This window comes from Entelurus aequoreus, linkage group LG03 (assembly GCF_033978785.1).
Source record: "Entelurus aequoreus isolate RoL-2023_Sb linkage group LG03, RoL_Eaeq_v1.1, whole genome shotgun sequence".
Classification (NCBI taxonomy): Eukaryota; Metazoa; Chordata; class Actinopteri; order Syngnathiformes; family Syngnathidae; genus Entelurus; species Entelurus aequoreus.
In genome coordinates this window covers 61,388,859-61,408,948 of record NC_084733.1, presented here as the reverse complement: position 1 = coordinate 61,408,948, position 20,090 = coordinate 61,388,859, and the positions used below count along the sequence as shown (strand labels likewise).

The 20,090-nt window shown below is 40.2% G+C and overlaps 1 protein-coding gene across 6 annotated transcripts in view; it reads left to right on the top strand.

Annotated features, from left to right (window-relative positions):
• adgrf3b (adhesion G protein-coupled receptor F3b) overlaps positions 1–20,090 on the top strand; it is an 83,852-nt gene that overhangs the window by 53,465 nt on the left and 10,297 nt on the right. For 5 of the 6 annotated variants that reach the window (XM_062042361.1, XM_062042360.1, XM_062042362.1 and 2 more), the window contains 6 exons: positions 1,002–1,076; positions 3,404–3,528; positions 5,600–5,830; positions 5,941–6,168; positions 11,769–11,969; positions 12,065–12,255. In XM_062042361.1, coding sequence (XP_061898345.1) covers positions 1,002–1,076; positions 3,404–3,528; positions 5,600–5,830; positions 5,941–6,168; positions 11,769–11,969; positions 12,065–12,255 — 1,051 coding nt within the window. The remainder of the gene's footprint in view (positions 1–1,001; positions 1,077–3,403; positions 3,529–5,599; positions 5,831–5,940; positions 6,169–11,768; positions 11,970–12,064; positions 12,256–20,090) is intronic. The other variant, XM_062042358.1, reaches the window with a different exon arrangement.

Here is a 20,090-nt window from a genome sequence, read left to right as displayed (position 1 = left end):
ACATGCATCATTTGCATTTCTAGTGTGGTGTTCATTTATTATTCCATAAAATAGTTTAATTAATTTCTTAAATGTATCTTGATTAAAAAGTGCATCTTGCAGTTCATGGCTATTTAAAGACACTCTTTCAGAGGATATGCATTTATTTACATCGTGTTTTAAAAAGATAACATTTAAAAAATAATTTCTGGGTACATTATATTGATCAACTAAATCATTGAACGGTTTAAAAGAGTTTTTATTAATAATATGATGAGGTTTAGTAATACCTCTGTCTTTCCATGTTGTCCATTTAACCACATTTATATTAATTATGATATTAGGATTGTACCAAAGCGGTTGATTGACAGATGTCATTGACTTGATTCCTAGTATTTTCTGACACAGTTTTAGAATGTTAAAGGTGGCTTCTATTGGGCTCTGCCTCAATTCATTAGGTATTTTTTAAATATAATATAAACTCCCCACATCAATGTCCAAATTCATTAACATATTTTTTTCCATGTTGATCCAGTCCTTATCTGTAGAAGAATGAAATAAGTGGCTTGCTTGTTCACAACCTAAGGAGATATAATAATGTAAGAAGTTTGGTAATTGTAGTCCTCCTTTATCTTGTGTACAAGACAACCTTAAGTATGAACAACTGGCCTTCTTTCCACACCATATAAAATGTGATATCATTGTATGTATTTTCTCAAACCAACTTTTATTAATTAGGACAGGCATCATTTTCAGTATATAATTAACGGCTAGCAGTATACTCATTTTTACTATGTTCACCTGACCCCAAAGTGATATTTGGAGACGTGACCAGCGTTCCATTTTGGATTCTATCTTATTTTTTAAATGTTTAAGATTTAGATCTCTGCTTGTATAAAGGTTTGGTGTAATGTGTAGTCCTAGATATATGATTTCTGCCTCTTTCCATTTAATTTTGGAGTTCTGAACTTGTGATTTCTTAAGTGGTAATATGTCACATTTGTGCCAATTGACTTGTCCAGGGTGTACCCCGCCTTCCGCCCGATTGTAGCTGAGATAGGCTCCAGCGCCCCCCGCGACCCCAAAGGGAATAAGCGGTAGGAAATGGATGGATGGATGGATGGACTTTATACCCTGATAAACAGCCATATTCAGTGATTACATTATTGATATAGTGAAGAGAGGAGTTAACATGTGACAGGTAGAGAATTATGTCGTTACAATACATCGATAGCTTATTATACTGAGAGCCAATTTTAATACCATGAATATTATTTTCACTTCTTATTTTTGCAGCTAAGGGTTCAATAACCAAATTAAATAATTATCCAGATGCAGGACATCCCTGTTTTACCCCTCTTTTTAATGAAAAAGGTTCTGAAATATGATTATTGGTTTTGACTGATGCCATGGGCCTAGTATAAAGCATCGTAATCCATTGTATAAAATTATCTCCAAATCCAAATGTACGTAATGTGCAAAACATAAATGACCAGTTTATGCGGTCAAATGCCTTCTCCGCATCAACAATATATACTGCTGTGGGTTAAGGGAGACTTCTAACATAGTAAATAACATTAAACTATTTCCTTGTATTGTCTGAAGATTGTCGACCTTCCATGAAGCCAGTTTGGTCAATATGAATTAATTTTCCTATTACATTTGATAATCGTGTGGCTAAGATTTTTGCCAAGATTCAAAACGATTCTCTATTCATTCAATACATAGGATTTCAGCAGGATCTACCCCAGTCTGCTGACATGCAAGCACAGTAGTAGATTATTGTAAAAAGCTTTTATAATTGTAAAGGACAATGTTTTATCAACTGATTGCAATAATGTAAATTTGTTTTAACTATTAAATGAACCAAAAATATGACTTATTTTATATTTGTGAAAATATTGGACACAGTGTGTTGTCAAGCTTATGAGATGCGATGCAAGTGTAAGCCACTGTGACACTATTGTTCTTTTTTTTTATTTTTTATAAATGTCTAATGATAATGTCAATGAGGGATTTTTAATCACTGCTATGTTGAAATTGTAACTAATATTGATACTGTTGTTGATAATATTCATTTTTGTTTCACTACTTTTGGTTTGTTCTGTGTCGTGTTTGTGTCTCCTCTCAATTGCTCTGTTTATTGCAGTTCTCAGTGTTGCTGGGTCGGGTTGTAACGGAATCTATACTGTCTACTATTGGGCGTAGTGGGGTATCTTTTTTGAGAATCTTTGGGTATTAAAAATTCATATTGATCGCGTGTTATTTTTTTGCGACTAATGGTTTGAGGAGGGTCTTGAGCATTTTTTTCTTTGGATCTTTCTTCACTATCTCATATGTTTTGTTATCTTTCAGCATTGTTTCCATTATCACTGTTGTTCTCCCTTTGTTTGCTGGTATGATGGTGATGGTTTCATCTTTTTTGAGTGTAGTGATAGCTTGTCTTTCCTTTTTTGTGATGTTGCTTTTTGGGAGTTTTGCCATTTTGAATATCCCTGCTACTGCGTTGCGTAGCTCTGCCTTTTCCCCCTGCTCGGTTATTTTCTGACACGACAGTTCTGTAGCTAAGTTGAAATCTTCTTTAGGCACCTTGTTCGGTGTGATGGCAAAATTTAGACTGCATCCAAGTACACTCATTTCTGTTTCAGTGAGCGTGCATGCGTGCGTCGTAAAAAAAAAAAAATTTAAAAAAGAAAAAAAAAGAGGTTGCGCACCCACTTTTCGTTTGTGTACGTCTGTGTCTCATTTTTTCTTTTTCTGTCAATAAGCTTATTTAATTTATTTATCTACCGTTCTTTGGTTATAGCGAATTATTGCTCGTGGATGAGTTTGATATGTGTTTTTATTAACTTGTTTGTATCTTGTGTCGTGTTCAGTTGAGAAGCTTTGCTTGACGTTGTCCATTTCTGCTTCCTCAATCTTGTTCACTGTGATCCGTATCCTTTCTTTCATTAGTTATTTCCATGCTTTGGTAATGATTCTTTCTGCGTTCTTGATTCTCATAGGGTTTTTATGTTGAGGCTTGTTGGCGTAATCTCCTCGTGTCTGCATCGGAGGTTGTATCGTAGAGAGTTTCTGTAGCGTGCTCGTGTTTTCTCAAGTCTCTCCAAGCGGCGGAGGGGGTTAACACATTTGTATCCAAGTCTTTCTTTAAGTTGCTCAATAAGGTTCATTATGTCTTCTTATTCATATACTCTTTAAAATGTTCTTGTAATCAGACAATATTTTCGGTATATTAGATGGAATTTTACCTGACATGTTTCGACTGTAATCATAATCACAATTAGGCCAGGGAATCTGACAATTTGACATGTTGAATGTGGATTTTTGAACATTGGTTGAAATAAGTGTCCGCTAAAGATTTAGAAAAAGCTCAAGTTGTTGGTTGATTTGTGTTGATTTGTGTTCCTTGTCCTCTGTGAAGGCGATCCAACAGAAGTGCTGACTTCCAGGCCGTCCTTGGCTGCAAATGTCAAACTGCCAAACTCCAACAACTTGTGTCCACTTTGGAAACCAGTCTGGGAGCAGTTATTCAGGTCCACACTGCAGGCAAGTACCACAGCTTTCCTTTGTACTACTCCAAGAATCAAGTACTTCATGTCCTTTTACTTTGTAGGCTTTAAACATGCAGTACTCCGAGATTAAAGTATTTATGTTCCTTTTACTTTGTAGGCTTTACATGCAGTAAATCAAGATTAAAGTATTTCATGTCCATTTACTTTGTAGGCTTTAAACAAGTAGTACTCCGGGATTAAAGTATTTCATGTCCTTTTACTTTGTATCAAATCAAATCAAATCAACTTTATTTATAAAGCACATTTAAAATTTACCACAGCGTTAGCCAAAGTGCTGTACAATGGGCAGGTTAAAAGATAATACGAGAACCGAGCAAACACAACACAAACAGAACACGATAAAAAATAAATAAATAAAACATAAAAACAGGTTCACAGCAGGTGTATTATGGGGCGCCATTGTAGGATGCATATCACTCAGTGTTAAAAGCCATGGAATAAAAGTATGTTTTTAAAAGAGATTTAAAAACAGGAAGAGAGGAGGCTTGTCTAACCTTTGTAGGCTTTAAACATGTAGTACTCAGGGATTAAAGTATTTGATGTCATTTTAATTTGTAGGGTTCAATCCCCACCTTCTACCATCCTAGCCACGTCCGTTGTGTCCTTGGGCAAGACACTTCACCCGTGCTCCTGATGGCTGCTGGTTAGCGCCTTGTATGGCAGCTCCCGCCATCAGTGTGTGAATGTGTGTGTGAATGGATGAATGTGGAAATAGTGTCAAAGTGCTTTGAGTACCTTGAAGGTAGAAAAGCGCTATACAAGTATAACCCATTTATCATTTATCATATTGTATTACTTTGTAAGATTTAAATGTAAAACACATCTTCTATGTAGTACTTCTAGATTAAGGTATTTGATATTGTTTTACTTTGTAAGATTCAAATGTAAAACATCTCCCAAGTAGTACTTCTAGATTAAAGTATTTATTATCGTATTACTTTGTAGGCTTAAACATAAAACACATCACAGAAGAATACGTAAAGGATCACTTCCTGTCCTGGTGCTGTGGTTTTGTCAGTATTTCCTGTTTGGCAAAATAATTAGCGCATGCTTGGCACTTCCGCCGGGTCAAACATGAGTCATTAAATGACTCCCGCCTCCTGGTGGTAGAGGGCGCTAGTGATCCTTCTTGCGACTGCTGGTACTGCAGAAGACCTGTGCTGCAGAAGAAGACAACAGCAGCAATAGTGCGCAGCCATTTATTTTACCATGGAGGATTACATATCTAAAATAAAACAGTTTTCTAAACTGGACTTTCAATCGAAGCAGGAGGTAATACTTAAAAGGAAGATCTCCATCGAGACAGAGAGACTTTTAAAACTGAAGGAAGACTTCTATATCGATGCTTTTCTTCAAAGGGAGCTGGCATGGACTCATTTATACCTAAAGGTAAGACCATAATAACGTTTTTTTTATTAAATGTGCTTTTCACGATAAGGTAAGCGCCGGAGTGAGAAGAGGTTTTAAAATAATTACCGCATGCATGGCAAATTCGCCTGCTTTTGGTAAACGCAGGGGTGAGAAGAGGTTTTAAATTAATTAGCGCCCCTGCGGCTATTCAAGGAAATACGGTATATATATATATATATATATATACATATATATATATATGTGTGTGTATGTATGTATATGTGTATACACAAAGCCATTTTTAGGCCATCTCCATTCAACCAGAAAGAGTTTCTTAACATGTAGCCTGTTTTTAAAAAAAGTTTACTTATAATTACTATACAAATTGATACATTGTGAGAATCGATTTTGAATCCCCAGGAATCGGAATCGGATCGAAACTTTAGATTCACGCCTTTATAAGGGTCTGATATCGCGATTTTTATTCATCCTGATTGAAAATCTATTCATAATTTTCACAAATTGTTTAAATTGTATATATATATATATATATATATATATATATATATATATATATATATATATATATATATATATATATATATATATATATATATATATATATATATATATATATATATATATACAGTGTATATTGACAGCCCTAAGGTGTGTGAGTCATCATTTCCACACAGGTATGGTCACCTTAGAATCGGCAGAAGCGTTGGTGCCGTACATGTCCGCCCCGATGCTCAAGTGCACGTTTGAGGAGATGTCGAGTGGCGCTAGCTGGAAAATGTTTGGATCAAACGACTGCTTTGAGCTCCGTGACGGCAGTGTTGTGAAAGTGGACTCCAGCTGTGCCACAAAAGAAAAGAAGTCTTGCATTGTACTGCGACTTCAGAACATAACAAACATTTGGACAGGTGACTTTTTGTCGGACATTTCTGCAATATGATATTCTTTTCATGGACAACACCTTGATATCTTTGATTTGGTAAACAAATATTCCTGTGAATGTGTTGTGTTGTTGCAGGCACATATGAATGTGGATTTACTGTGGGGTCCATCAGGCACACAGCAAGGACACACCTTGGAGTGGCACCTCTGCCTGAACACATCTCTATGAAGGCCACACCGTCCACCGTTGACTGCTCCAACAGACCGAGCTCTGACATTGTTCCCGTGAGCGTCACAGCGACAGTCCAATACCACAACTCCTACCAAGTCTACTGGAGATACAAGACAAGTCGCTGCAACACATGTAAGTTCCACGACTAGGACGAAAACCACACTGCTCCTCCCGAATCTGAGGTTTGACTATCCGGCGTAGCCTCCTCTCCAGTACACCTGAATAGACCTTACAGGGTAGGCTGAGGAGTGTGATCCCACGATAAACACACCCTCTGGTTCCCCTTTCTTAAAGAGAGGAACCACCGCCCGGGCCTGCCAATCCAGCGGCCCCGCCCCCAATGTCCACGCAATGCTGCGGAGTCTTGTCAACCACGACAGCCCCACAGCATCCAGAGCCTTAAGCAACTCCGGGCGGATCTCATCCACCTCCTTAATTACCTCGGTATACTCAGCCCCAGAAATAGGAGAGCCCACCACAGAGTACCCAGGTACTGCGTCCTCATTGGAAGACGTCTAGGTGGGATTGAAAAGGTCTTGGAAGTATTCCTTCCACATCCCCAGTCGATGTCAGCAGCACACCATCCCCACCTTACACGGTGTTGGCAGTGCACGGCGTCCTAAGTCATTCTTTATGGCACGGGTGTCAAACTCATTTTAGATCGGGGGCCACATGGAGAAAAATCTACTCCCAAGTGGGCCAGACTGGTAAAATCACGGCACGATAACTTAAAAATAAAGACAACTTCAGATTGTTTTCTTTGTTTAAAAATAGAACAAGCACACTCTGAAATTGTACAAATCATAATGTTGTTGGGTTAATAGTATATATACTTTATTTGTCGTTATTTATATTTTCTGAACAAATTATATGATAATGTTCATCAATCAACTCATTGGTGTTAATTTTCAATCAAGATAAAAAAAATTGGTAACATTTTAGTATGGGGAACACATATTCACCATTAATTAATTGCTTATTAACATGCAAATTAGTAACATATTGGGACTTAATTAGTCATTATTAAGTACTTATTAATGCCTTATTCTGCATGGCCTTATTATACAACCAGTAAGTCATTAAATAAGAGTCTTCTCTCAATAACCTCAGAATTATTGCTCATTAGTAACCCTAACCCTAACCCTTATATGTTGCCTTAGTGTCCAAATAACTCTAAATTAAGTCTTTGTTACTTTAATAAGCAACTAATCAATGGTGAATATGTTCCCCATTCTAAAGTGTTTCCAAAAATGTTTATCAAAATCAAATTACAGTATGTTATTTATTTAGTTTGATCATTTTCCTCAACTAATGTACTAACATCATGTGGTTTATTTTGTACATATGTAGCATCATCTACAAAGATACAAATAATTGCTATTGCGACATCCAGTGGACACATTTAGAACAGCTGTTTCTTTCATTCAAAAAGGTCAGGTTAATTTTTATACTTGGCAAACTCATCCCGCGGGCCGGATAAAACCGGTTTGCGGGCCTGATCCGGCCCTCGGGCCGTACGTTTGACACCCCTGCTTTATGGCTTCTCTGAACTCCTCCCATGTCCGAGTTCTTGCCTCTGCAACCGCCAAAGTCACACACCGCTTACCCTGTCGGTACCTGTCCGCTGCTTCCGGAGTCCTATGAGCCAACAGGACTCCTTCATAAACTTGACAGCATCCCTTACCACTGGTGTCCACCAGCAGACTTTGGGATTACCGCCACGGCAGGCACCGACCACCTTGCGGCTAAAGCTCCGATTGGCTGCTTCGACAATAGAGGAACAGAACATGGTACACTCGGACTCAATGTCCAGTGCCTCCCTTGTGACATGATCAAAGTTTGGGCCTGCCAGGTCTGTCTGGCATTCTCCCCCACCATCGGAGCTGACTCACCACCAGCTGGTGATCAGTTGAAAGCTCCACCCCTCTCTTTACCGGAGTGTCCAAAACATGAGACCGCAAATCCGATGACACAACCACAAAGTCGATCATCGAACTGCAGCCTAGGGTGTCTTTGTGCCAAGTGCACATATGGACACCATTATGTTTGAACATGGTGTTTGTTATGGATAAACTGTGACAAGCACAAAAGCCCAGTAACAAAACAACACTCAGGTTCAGATCCGGGCGGCCATTTCTTCCAATCACGCCTCACCAGGTTTTACTGTGGTTGCCAATGTGAGCGTTGAAGTCACCCAGCAGATCAAAGGAATCCCCTGAGGGAGCACTCTAAAGTATTCTCTCTTGGGACTCCAAAAAGGGTGGGTCCTCCAAACTGCTGTTAGGTGCATAAGCACAAACAACAGTCAGAATCCGTCCCACTAATCTGAGGGGAGGGAACCTACCCTCTTGTCCGAGTTAAAGTCCAACATACAGGCGAAGCAACAAGTATAGCCACCCCTCCCGTCGCCTCTCACTGCTTTCAACGCCACAGTGGAAGAGAGTACAACCCCTCTCGAGAAGTCTGATTCCAGAGCCCTTGCTGTGCGTTGAAGTGAGACCAACTAGGTCCAGCCGGAACTTCTCTACCTCGTGCACTAACTCCCCCCACCCCCTCCCGCAAGAAGGCGGTGGCATTGCCATCTTGGTGAACGAGAGGTGGTGTAATCCTGGACATATTAATGTAAAGGAGTGTGTTTGCATGCCGGACATCGAACCTCTGGCTATTGGAATTCAACCCTAGTATTTGCCAAGGGAGTATACATCCTTCCTTCTGCAGACAAGGCTGCTGCCATCCAGCTAAAGGTGCTGCTAAATAAAAAGAAGCTATCCTTCAGAGCTGGTGATCGGGATGAGTTGGGGAGGATACAGTGGCAGCTGAAAATTCAGCTGCAAGAAGGAAATGATGCCTAAAGAAGAAAGCTATAGGCCAAACTCCAGCAGAATAACATTTGGGATGTGTGGAAGGGCATGGAAACCTTCACAGGCTTCAATAACAAAGCCACACTGCTGGATGGGGTTGTAGATAGAGCCAACGAGCTGAATTTCTTTTTCAATAGATTTAGCAATGCACCCCTTACTGGCCCTAGGCCCACTACTCCTGTCCTCACACCTCCCCTGACCATCAATCCACAAACTCCTTCACTGTTGCCTGCCACTGCTGTTTTTCCATCCCCTCACTTCCACCCCCACTGAGAAAGCCAGCCCGGTGTGTCTGACACCTGGCCATTTGAGACGACAGCTAGAGAGAGTCAACCCAGCCAAGTCAGCAGGCCCTGACCGAGTCAACCCCTGGGTCCTGAAGACTTATGCTGCTCAGCTGACTGAGATCCTGCACTTCATCTTCAACCTGAGTCTGAAGTTAAAAAGGATACCAGCGCTATGGAAAACCCATGAAGCCCATCCCATCGGGCTTGAATGACTTCAGACCGCTTGCCCTGACGTCTCATGTCATGAAAGTCCTTGAGGGACTTGTGCTGGCTCAGCAGAGACCCCTGGTAGCTCCTTTCTGAACCCTCTACAGTTTGCGTATCAGCCCCATGTAGGAGTGGGTGATGCTGTTATCTACCTGCTGCATCGTGCTCACTCTCACCTGAATGGTGGGATGGACACTGTGAGGATCATGTTCTTTGATTTCTCCAGTGCCTTTAACACCATTGAACCAATTCTGATAAGTGACAAGTTGCTCAGGATGGGTGTCAGTTCATCCATTGTCTCCTAGATCACTGATTACTTGTCTGATAGGCCCCAGTTTGTGCGACTGGGGAGCTCCCTGTTGGATACTGTGGTCAGTGGTGTAGGTGCTCCACAGGGGACTGTCCTGTCTCCTTTCCTGTTCACCCTGTACACCTCAGACTTTCAGTATAGTTCCAGGTCCTGCCACCTGCAGAAATACTCGGATGACTCTGCTGTATCGAAGAGGGACAGGAATTGGAGTACAGGACACTGATCACTGACTTTGTGGAGTGGTCTCAGGAGAAACATCTGCTCCTTAATGTGGACAAGACCAAGGAGCTGGCCATTGACTTTAAGAATAAAATGACACATGTGGAGCCCATCAAGATCCAGGGCCGGGAGGTGGAAGTAGTGGGGCAATACAAGTACCTGGGAGTCCACTTGAACAGCACACTGGAGCCTGGAGCGTGTTTAAGACTGGAAGGACAACAGCAAAGCTGTATACAAGAAGGGCATGAGCAGACTCTTTTTCCTGAGGAAGTTTAGGTCCTTTAATGTGTGCAGCAAGCTGTTGAAGATCTTTTTTCAGTCCGTTGTGGCCACTGCCCTGTACTTTGCAGTGGTTTGTTGGGGAAGCAGAACCAGCAAAAGGGACTTAAACCGGATTTGCAAACTGATCCGGAAAGCCGGCCAAACTATTGGCACGCAGTTGGAGGCGTTTGTGTCAGTGAGGGACAGAAGCACACTGGACAAACTGCTCGCCATCATGGGCAATCCTGCCCACCCACTCCACCAGACAATTGAGGGACAGCGGAGCTCATACTCCAACAGGCTCCTTCAGCTTTGTTCCTACAGTGTTTGATTCAAGAACTCCTTCATTACGCACTCCATCCAGCTGTATAATAAGTCGACATAGAGCAATAGATTATATTTGTCTATTACCTGACCGCTTCTATGTTAGTTACCTCTCTTTGTTTATAATGTATATTTTCTGCTGGATCTACTCTCTATTTTATGCTGACCTTTTTTTGCTGCATCTGTTACATATACTGTAATATTGTGCATGGTAATTGGGATTTGTTATATATTCTATATTTTATATAAAAATATGATATAATATAATATATCAGTATATATTATATACTGTATATATCATATGTAAATATTACATATATGTTGTATTTTATATTGCTACTATGGTACATTTTTAGTCTACTTAATACCTTTTGTTTTCTCACTGTTTTTGTGCTCTTGTGTGCATTATCCTTTCCATACTTACCCTTTCCATCCTTTGTAACGGAGATGCTGTGTGGAACAATTTCCCTTGTGGGTCAATAAAGTTTGTCTAAGTCTAAGTTTATACATACATACATACATACATACGTACATCCATACATTCATACATCCAACATACATACATCCATACATACATACACACATACATACGCACATCCATCCATACACCCATACATACATACTGGACATACAAACATACAAGCATGCGTACATTTGCACATACATACATAAATACATACATACATGCATACATGAATACAAGCACGCATACATACCCACATACATACATACATACTGTACATAGATACATACAGTACAGGCCAAACGTTTGGACACACCTTCTCATTCACAACACAACTGATGATCCCAACCTCATAGATAAAGTAAGACATTCCAGTAATCAACCCTGATAAGGCACACCTGTGAAGTGAGAGCCAATTCAGGTGACTACCTCTTAAAGCTCATCGAGAGAATGCCAAGAGTGTGAAAAGCAGTAATCAGAGAAAAGGGTGGCTATTTTGAAGAAGCTAGAATATAAAACATGTTTTCAGTTATTTCACCTTTTTTTGTTAAGTTCATAACGCCACATGTGTTCATAGTTTTGATGCCTTCAGTGACAATCTATAATGTTACGAGTCATGAAAATAAATAAAACGCATTGAATGAGAAGGTGTGTCCAAACTTTTGGCCTGTACTGTGTATACATAAATACATACATACATACATACATACAAGCACACATAGTTACATTTGCACATACATATGTAAACATACACCATCAATAACTGTAACATAATAATGCTGACATATTTTACTCTGCAGCTTCTGGGGATTCGCTGCACGATGGTTGCAAAATTGAGGATTCTCTGCACGATGGTTACAAAATGGAGGATTCCCTGCAAGATGGTTACAAAATGGCAATCAGCTGCCAGAAAAGCAGAGAAGCACATTTTGTGACGGTCACTTTTAAAAACATCAAAGAGCAAGAAAAAAGGGCCAGATTGGACATTCCAGTCATTTATGGTAATGATGTCATGTTAATACCAAGTTATTTTCTACAAACCCATCTCTTACCATTTTTATTTGACTTATTACTTTTACTTCTCATTTTTAAAAAGAGGGTGAACTTTTTTGCAAAGAAGATGAGGATTTGTGGCCAAATACGCCAGACGGAGACACGGTGATCAAACACACCTGTCCAGATGGAAGACTGGGATACCAGTCGCGTACTTGTCAAGATAACACTTGGCAACCTGTCTTTTCCTCCTGTGTCAGCAAACATCTGCTCGCCACTTTGGAAGCAGCACAGGTACACTCTTGCTATATACTTGTATATACTTGTAATACTTCTATATACTTTCTATATACGTGCTACATACTTGCTATATACTTGTATATAAACTTATGTACTTGTATATACTTGCTATATATGTCAGTCACGTACTTGTCAAGATAGCACCTGGCAACCCGTCCTCTCCTGTGTCTGCAAACATCTGCTCGCCAATTTGGAAGCAGCACAGGTACACTCTTGCTGTATACTTGTATATACTTGTACCATATTTTCCGGACCATAGGGCGCACCGGATTATAAGGCGCACTGCCGATGAGCGGATCTAGTCAGGTCTATTTTCTTACAAAAGGCTCAGGGCGCATTAAAGGGGTGATATTAATTATTCTAAATTGAAAACACTTCCTTGTGGTCTACATAACATGTAATGTTGGTTCTTTGGTCAAAATGTTGCATAGATTATGTTTTACAGATCATCTTCAAGCCGCTTTCTGACAGTCGCTTCAGGATGCGCCGTTTTGTGGGCGGTCTTATTTACGTGGCTCACTTTCAGCAGCGTTTTCTCTCCGTCATCTTTGTTGTAGCGGTATAGCGTGCAAGGACGGGAGTGGAAGAAGTGTCAAAAGATGGAGCTAACTATTTTAATGACGTTCAGACTTTACTTAAATCAACAACGGAGCAGAATCTCCTCATCCGTGGCTCACTAGTGCAATAACAAGGCCGGAAATGTGTCCCTTGAAAAACCGTCCGACCGTAACTCTCTAATAACTAAAGTTCCGTGGGTGAATTATGTAAACCCACTACACCTGTATGTTTTAGCACTTTCATGGCGAGTTTACTGACAGATATAAGTAAGAACTTTACACTACTTTATGTTAGAAATGGCAACAGTGGAGGATGAATGTCCCATTGATTGATTGATTGAGACTTTTATTAGTAGGTTGCACAGTGAAGTACATATTCCGTACAATTGACCACTAAATGGTAACACCCGAATAAGTTTTTCAACTTGTTTAAGTCGGGGTCCACTTAAATTGATTCATGATACAGATATATACTATCATATATACTATCATCATAATACAGTCAACACACAAGATAATCACATTGAATTATTTACATTATTTACAATCAGGTGTGTGGAGGGTGGGGGGAGGATATGGACATCAAGTAGTGGACATAGAGAGAGAGAGAGAGAGAGAGAGAGAGAGAGAGAGCGAGAGAGCTCAGAAGGCATAAGAAAAAGTATCTGCATTTGATTGTTTACATTTGATTATTAGCAATCCGGGGAGGGTGTTAGCTGCCTGGAGGTGAACTTTTATTGCGGTTTTGAAGGAGGATAGAGATGCCCTTTCTTTTATACCTGTTGGGAGCGCATTCCACATTGATGTGGCATAGAAAGAGAATGAGTTAAGACCTTTGTTAGTTCGGAATCTGGGTTTAACGTGGTTAGTGGAGCTCCCCTTGGTGTTGTGGTTATGGCGGTCATTTACGTTAAGGAAGTAGTTTGACATGTACTTCGGTATCAGGGAGGTGTAGCGGATTTTATAGACTAGGCTCAGTGCAAGTTGTTTAACTCTGTCCTCCACCTTGAGCCATCCCACTTTAGAGAAGTGGGTAGGAGTGAGGTGGGATCTGGGGTGGATAACAAGAAGGTAGAGAAAAAGAAGAAGCTTATCCACTACGCTGTCTTTGCGGACTACAAAGGCAGACGCACACACATTTTCAGGACTTATGCAGATCCCAAATACAGATCAGCAGGTACCAGAAGGTAAAAAAAGTTGCTTTTGGCTAATATTGCGAAACAAAACGCCAGATAATATGTCTTACCTTATACACACACCATAATAACACTCGTATGTTGAAGCACAATACAATCCATCAAGCGGTGCAGCTTCATAGCTTACCAAAGTCGTACTAAAACATTTTGATAGATTTTTGAGCGCGGAGTGTAATGTTTTATATTTTCAATGGAACATACAACATTTTGGTGTTGTTTACTTGAGTCATATTGCAGTCTACACGTATCTCTCATGTGTGACTGCCTTCTATTGCAGTCCACACGTATCTCTTATGTGTGACTGCCATCTACTGGTCACACTTATCATTTCACCATGTACCAAATAAAATAGCTTATGAGGTCGGTAAGCACAACCAAAATTATTCCGTACATTAGGTGCACCGGGTTATAAGGCGCACTGTTGAGTTTTGAGAAAATTAAAGGATTTTAAATCCGCCTTATAGTCCGAAAAATATAGTAATACTTCTATATACTTGTATATACTTGGTATATACTTGTACATACTTGTATATACTTGCTAATACTTCTATATACTTGTATACTTGCTATATAATGATATATAATTGCTAATACTTGCTATAACTTGCTGATACTTCTATGTACTTCTATGTACTTGTACTTATTGCTATATACTTGTACACACTTGCTAATACTTGTATATGCTTGCTAATACTTGTATATACTTGTAATACTTGCTATATACTTGTATACACTTGCTAATACTTGTATGTGCTTGCTAATACTTTTATATACTTATAATACTTGCTATATACTTATATACAATACCGTTCAAAAGTTTGGGGTCACATTGAAATGTCCTTATTTTTGAAGGAAAAGCACTGTACTTTTCAATGAAGATAACTTTAAACTAGTCTTAACTTTAAAGAAATACACTCTATACATTGCTAATGTGGTAAATGACTATTCTAGCTGCAAATGTCTGGTTTTTGGTGCAATATCTACATAGGTGTATAGAGGCCCATTTCCAGCTACTATCCCTCCAGTGTTCTAATGGTACAATGTGTTTGCTCATTGGCTCAGAAGGCTAATTGATGATTAGAAAACCCTTGTGCAATCATGTTCACACACCTGAAAACAGTTTAGCTCGTTACAGAAGCTACAAAACTGACCTTCCTTTGAGCAGATTGAGTTTCTGGAGCATCACATTTGTAGGGGTCAATTAAACGCTCAAAATGGCCCGAAAAAGAGAACTTTCATCTGAAACTCGACAGTCTATTCTTGTTCTTAGAAATTAAGGCTATTCCACAAAATTGTTTGGGTGACCCCAAACTTTTAAACGGTAGTGTATATTTATTTATTTTATATATATATTTATATATTATGTATATATATATATATTTATTTATTTATATATATATGCACCTTATTGCTTTTTTTTTATCCTGCACTACCATAAGCTTATGTAACAAAATTGTGTTTTATCTGTGCTGTAAAGTTCAAATTTGAATGACAATAAAAAGGAAGTCTAAGTCTAAGTCTATATACTTGTATATACTTGTATATACTTGTTATATACTTGTATATGCTTGCTAATACTTGCTAATAGTTATATATACTTGTATATACTTGCTATATATGTCAGTCACGTACTTGTCAAGATAGCACCTGGCAACCCATCCTCTCATACTGTGTCATCAAACATCTGCTCGCCACTTTGGAAGCAGCACAGGTACACTCTTGCTATATACTTGTGTATACTTGCTATATACGTCTATATGCTTGCTAATACTTGGATATACTTGCTATATACTTGTATATAATTGCTATATACTTGTATATACTTGCTGTATACAAAACCCAAAACCAGTGAAGTTGGCAAGTTGTGTAAATCGTAAATAAGAACAGAGTACAATGATTTGCAAATCCTTTTCAACTTATATTCAATTGAATCAATCAATGATTGATTGATTGATTGATTGAAATAAGAACAGAGTACAATGATTTGCAAATCCTTTTCAACTTATATTCAATTGAATAGACTGCAAAGACAATATATACAATGTTCGAACTGAGAAACTAAATTTTTTTTTGCAAATAATCATTAATCTAGAATTTAATGGCAGCAACACATTGCAAAAAAGTTGGCACAGGGACATTTTTACCACTGTGTTACATGGCCTTTCCTTGTAACAACACTCAGTAAACGTTTGGGAACTGAGGAGACCAATTTTTTAATCTTTTCAGGTGGAATTATTTCCCATTCATGCTCGATGTACAGCTTAGGTTGTTCAACAGTCTCCATTGTCGTATTTTACGCTTCATAATGCGCCACACATTTTCAATGGGAGACAGGTCTGGACTACAGGCAGGCCAGTCTAGTACCCGCACTCATTTACTATGAAGCCACGCTTTTGTAACACGTGCAGAATGTGGCTTTGCATTGTCTTGCTGAAATAAGCAGTGGCGTCCAGAAAAAACGTTGCTTGGATGGCAACATATGTTGCTCCAAAACCTGTATGTACCTTTCAGCATTAATGGCGCCTTCACAGATGTGTAAGTTACCCATGCCTTGGTCACTAATACACCCCCATACCATCACAGATGCTGGCTTTTGAACTTTGCGCCTAGAACAGTCCGGCTGGTTATTTTCCTCTTTGGTCCGGAGGACACGACGTCCACAGTTTCTAAAACAATTTGAAATGTGGACTTGTCAGACCACAGAACACTTTTCCACTTTGCATCAGTTCATCTTAGGACTGGCTCGGGCCCAGCGAAACGTTTCTGGGTGTTGTTCATAAACGGCTTTGGCTTTGCATAGTAGTTTTAACTTTCACTCTGTTCCCAATGAGCCTGTTCACCTGTGGGATGTTCCAAATAAGTGTTCGATGAGCATTCCTCAACTTTCTCAGTCTTTTTTGCCACTTGTGCCAGCTTCTTTGAAACTAATGCAGGCATCAAATTCCAAATGAGCTCATATTTGCAAAAAATAACAAAGTTCAAACATTAAGTATCTTGTCTTTGCAGTGTACTCGGTTGAATATAAGTTGAAAAAGATTTGCAAATCATTGTATTCTGTTTTTATTTACGATTTACACAAGGTGCCAACTTCACTGGTTTTGGGTTTTGTTTTGATTGATTGATTGAAACTTTTGTTAGTAGATTGCACAGTACTTGCTAATACTTGCTAAGTTGCTATATACTTGTAAATACTTCCATAAACTAGCTAATACTTGTATATACTTGCTAACACTTGCTTATACTTGTATATACTTGCTAATACTTGCTATATACTTGTGTATACTTGTGTATACTTGCTATATACTTGCTATATACTTGTATATACTTGCTATAGCGTGGTGGGTAGAGCAGCCGTGCCAGAAACCTGGGGGTTGCAGGTTCGCTCCCCGCCTCTTGCCATTCAAATCACTGCTGCTGTGTCCTTGGGCAGGACACTTCACCCTTGCCGCTCACACTGGTGAATGAATGATGATGGGTGGTGGTCGGAGGGGCCGTAGGCGCGAACTGGCAGCCACGCTTCCGTCAGTTTACCCCAGGGCAGCTGTGGCTAGAAATGTAGCTTACCACCACCAGGTGTGAATGAATGATGGGTTCTCACTTCTCTGTGAAGCGCTTTGAGTGTCTAGAAAAGCGCTATATAAATCTAATCCATTATTATTATATACTTGCTAATGCTTGCTAATACTTGCTAATACTTGAATATACTTGCTAATACTTGTATATACTTGTGATATACTTGGTATATACTTGCTAATTCTTGCTATATACTTGTATATACTTGCTATATACGTGTATATACTTGGTAGATACTTGCTAATACTTGCTATATACTTGCTATATACTTGTATATATGTGTAATACTTCCTATATATTTAAATATACTTGCTATGTACTTGCACATATGTGTAGTACACCATGTTCTTCCAATACTGTAATTCCATAAGTCTCTTGATGTGTCCACCATGTTCTTCTAACACTGGCTATTACTTGTATATACTTGCTATATACTTGCTAATACTTGCTATATACTTGAATATACTTGTTATATACTTGAATATACTTGCTATATACTTGAATATACTTGTTATATACTTGAATATACTTGTTATATACTTGCTAATACTTGCTAAAACTTGTATATACTTGTATATACTTGTATAAACTTGCTATATACTTGCTAATACTTGCTAATACTTGCTATATATTTGGTATATACTTGTTAATACTTGCTATATACTTATATATACTTGTTTATAGGTGTAATATTCGCTATATACTTGTATATACTATCACGACGACTATCGGAGTTCCTTCTGAAGAACAGCTACATTGACACCTCTGTTCAGAAGGGTGGAATCCCTGGAGTGCATGGCTGCTTGGAACACACTGATGTCGTAACGCAACTCCTTAGGGAGGCACGTGGGGGGAAAGGGGACCTCACTGTGCTATGCCTTGATCTCGCCAATGCATATGGCTCCATCCCACACAAGCTTGTTGAGCTTGCCCTCCACCAACATCATGTTCCCAGCAAAGTTTCAGACCTGATTCTGGATTACTACAGTAACTTCAGGCTAATATTCACCGCTGGATCAGGTACATCAGATTGGCATAGGCTTGAGAAAGGCATTATAACCGGCTGCACCATCTCAGTCATCCTTTTCGCCCTTGCCATGAACATGATAATCAAGTCAGCAGATGTAGAGTGCAGGGGCCCTTTGACAACATCAGGAGTATGCCAGCCACCAATCAGAGCCTTCGTGGACGACCTGACTGTCACCACTGCGTCCGTACCAGGCAGCAGGTGGATTCTCCAAGGCATAAAGAAGCCCATCACCTGGGCTCGGATGAGTTTTAAGCAAGCAAAATCAAGGTCTCTAGTGCTCAAGAGAGTGAAAGTAGTGGACAGGTTTTGCTTCTCACTGGCTGGAGCCACCATCCCATCCATCACAGAAAAGCCAGTCAAGAGCCTCGGGAAGTACTTTGACGTAGCCTCAAAGACTCTGCCTCCATCCAGAGAACTAGCAAAGAACTTGAGGACTGGCTCAGCCGGGTTGACAAGACTGGTCTGCCAGGGAGGTTCAAGGTCTGGATTTACCAGGATTCCATCCTGCCTCGGATCTTGTGACCTCTGCTAGTGTACACAGTACCTATAACAACAGTCAAGGGCATGGAGAGAAAGATCAGCAGCTACCTGCGAAGATGGCTCTGTCTACCACGCAGCCTTTGCTCTGTATGGCACCAGCAACATACTGCAGCCCCCAGTCAGTGGCCTCACTGAAGAGTTCATGGTGTCCAGAACACGGGAAGCATTGCAATACAGAGAATCCAGAGATCCAAATGTGGCATCAGCTGGTATCCAGGTGAAAACAGGCAGGAAATGGAACGCAGGCAAAGCCATAGATGTGGCTGAGTCACGGCTGAGGCTTAAGGCACTGGTGAGGTCCATAGCAACAGGGCGTGCAGGCAGTGGCTGCTTTCCGTCAACCAGAGTTAACAAGGCCCAGGGCAAGGAGCGTCGTCATCTGATCCAGGAGGAAGTGCGGGCAGGCGTGGAGGAAGTACGAGCTAGCAGGATGGAGGGAATGGGGCAGCAAGGAGCTTGGATTAAATGGGAGAATGTTCTGCAACGAAAAATCACCTGGTCGAACATCTGGAAAGCAGACTTCCATCAAATCAGGTTCTTAGTCAAGGCTGTGTATATTGTCCTCCCAAGCCCAGCAAACCTCCATGTCTGGGGTAAAACGGAGACACCATCCTTCCCCCACTGCTTAGGACGGGGCTCCCTAGAACACATACTCAGCAGCTGCCCAAAAGCTCTCGGAGACGGGCGCTATCGCTGGTGTCACAACCAGGTGCTTAGGGCAGTCGCTGACAGCATCGCCACCGCCATCTACACCAGCAAAGGCCACCACAAGCCAAAGACCATTGCATTCCACAGAACTGGAGAGAAGCTGAACATACCACCACGGGCAAAGTCTGGCCTCCTCACCTCCGCCAACGACTGGCAACTAGAAACCTCGGATGATCCCAGGAAACAACATCACTGATGATGTGTCCCAGCACAGCCGCAGGATGT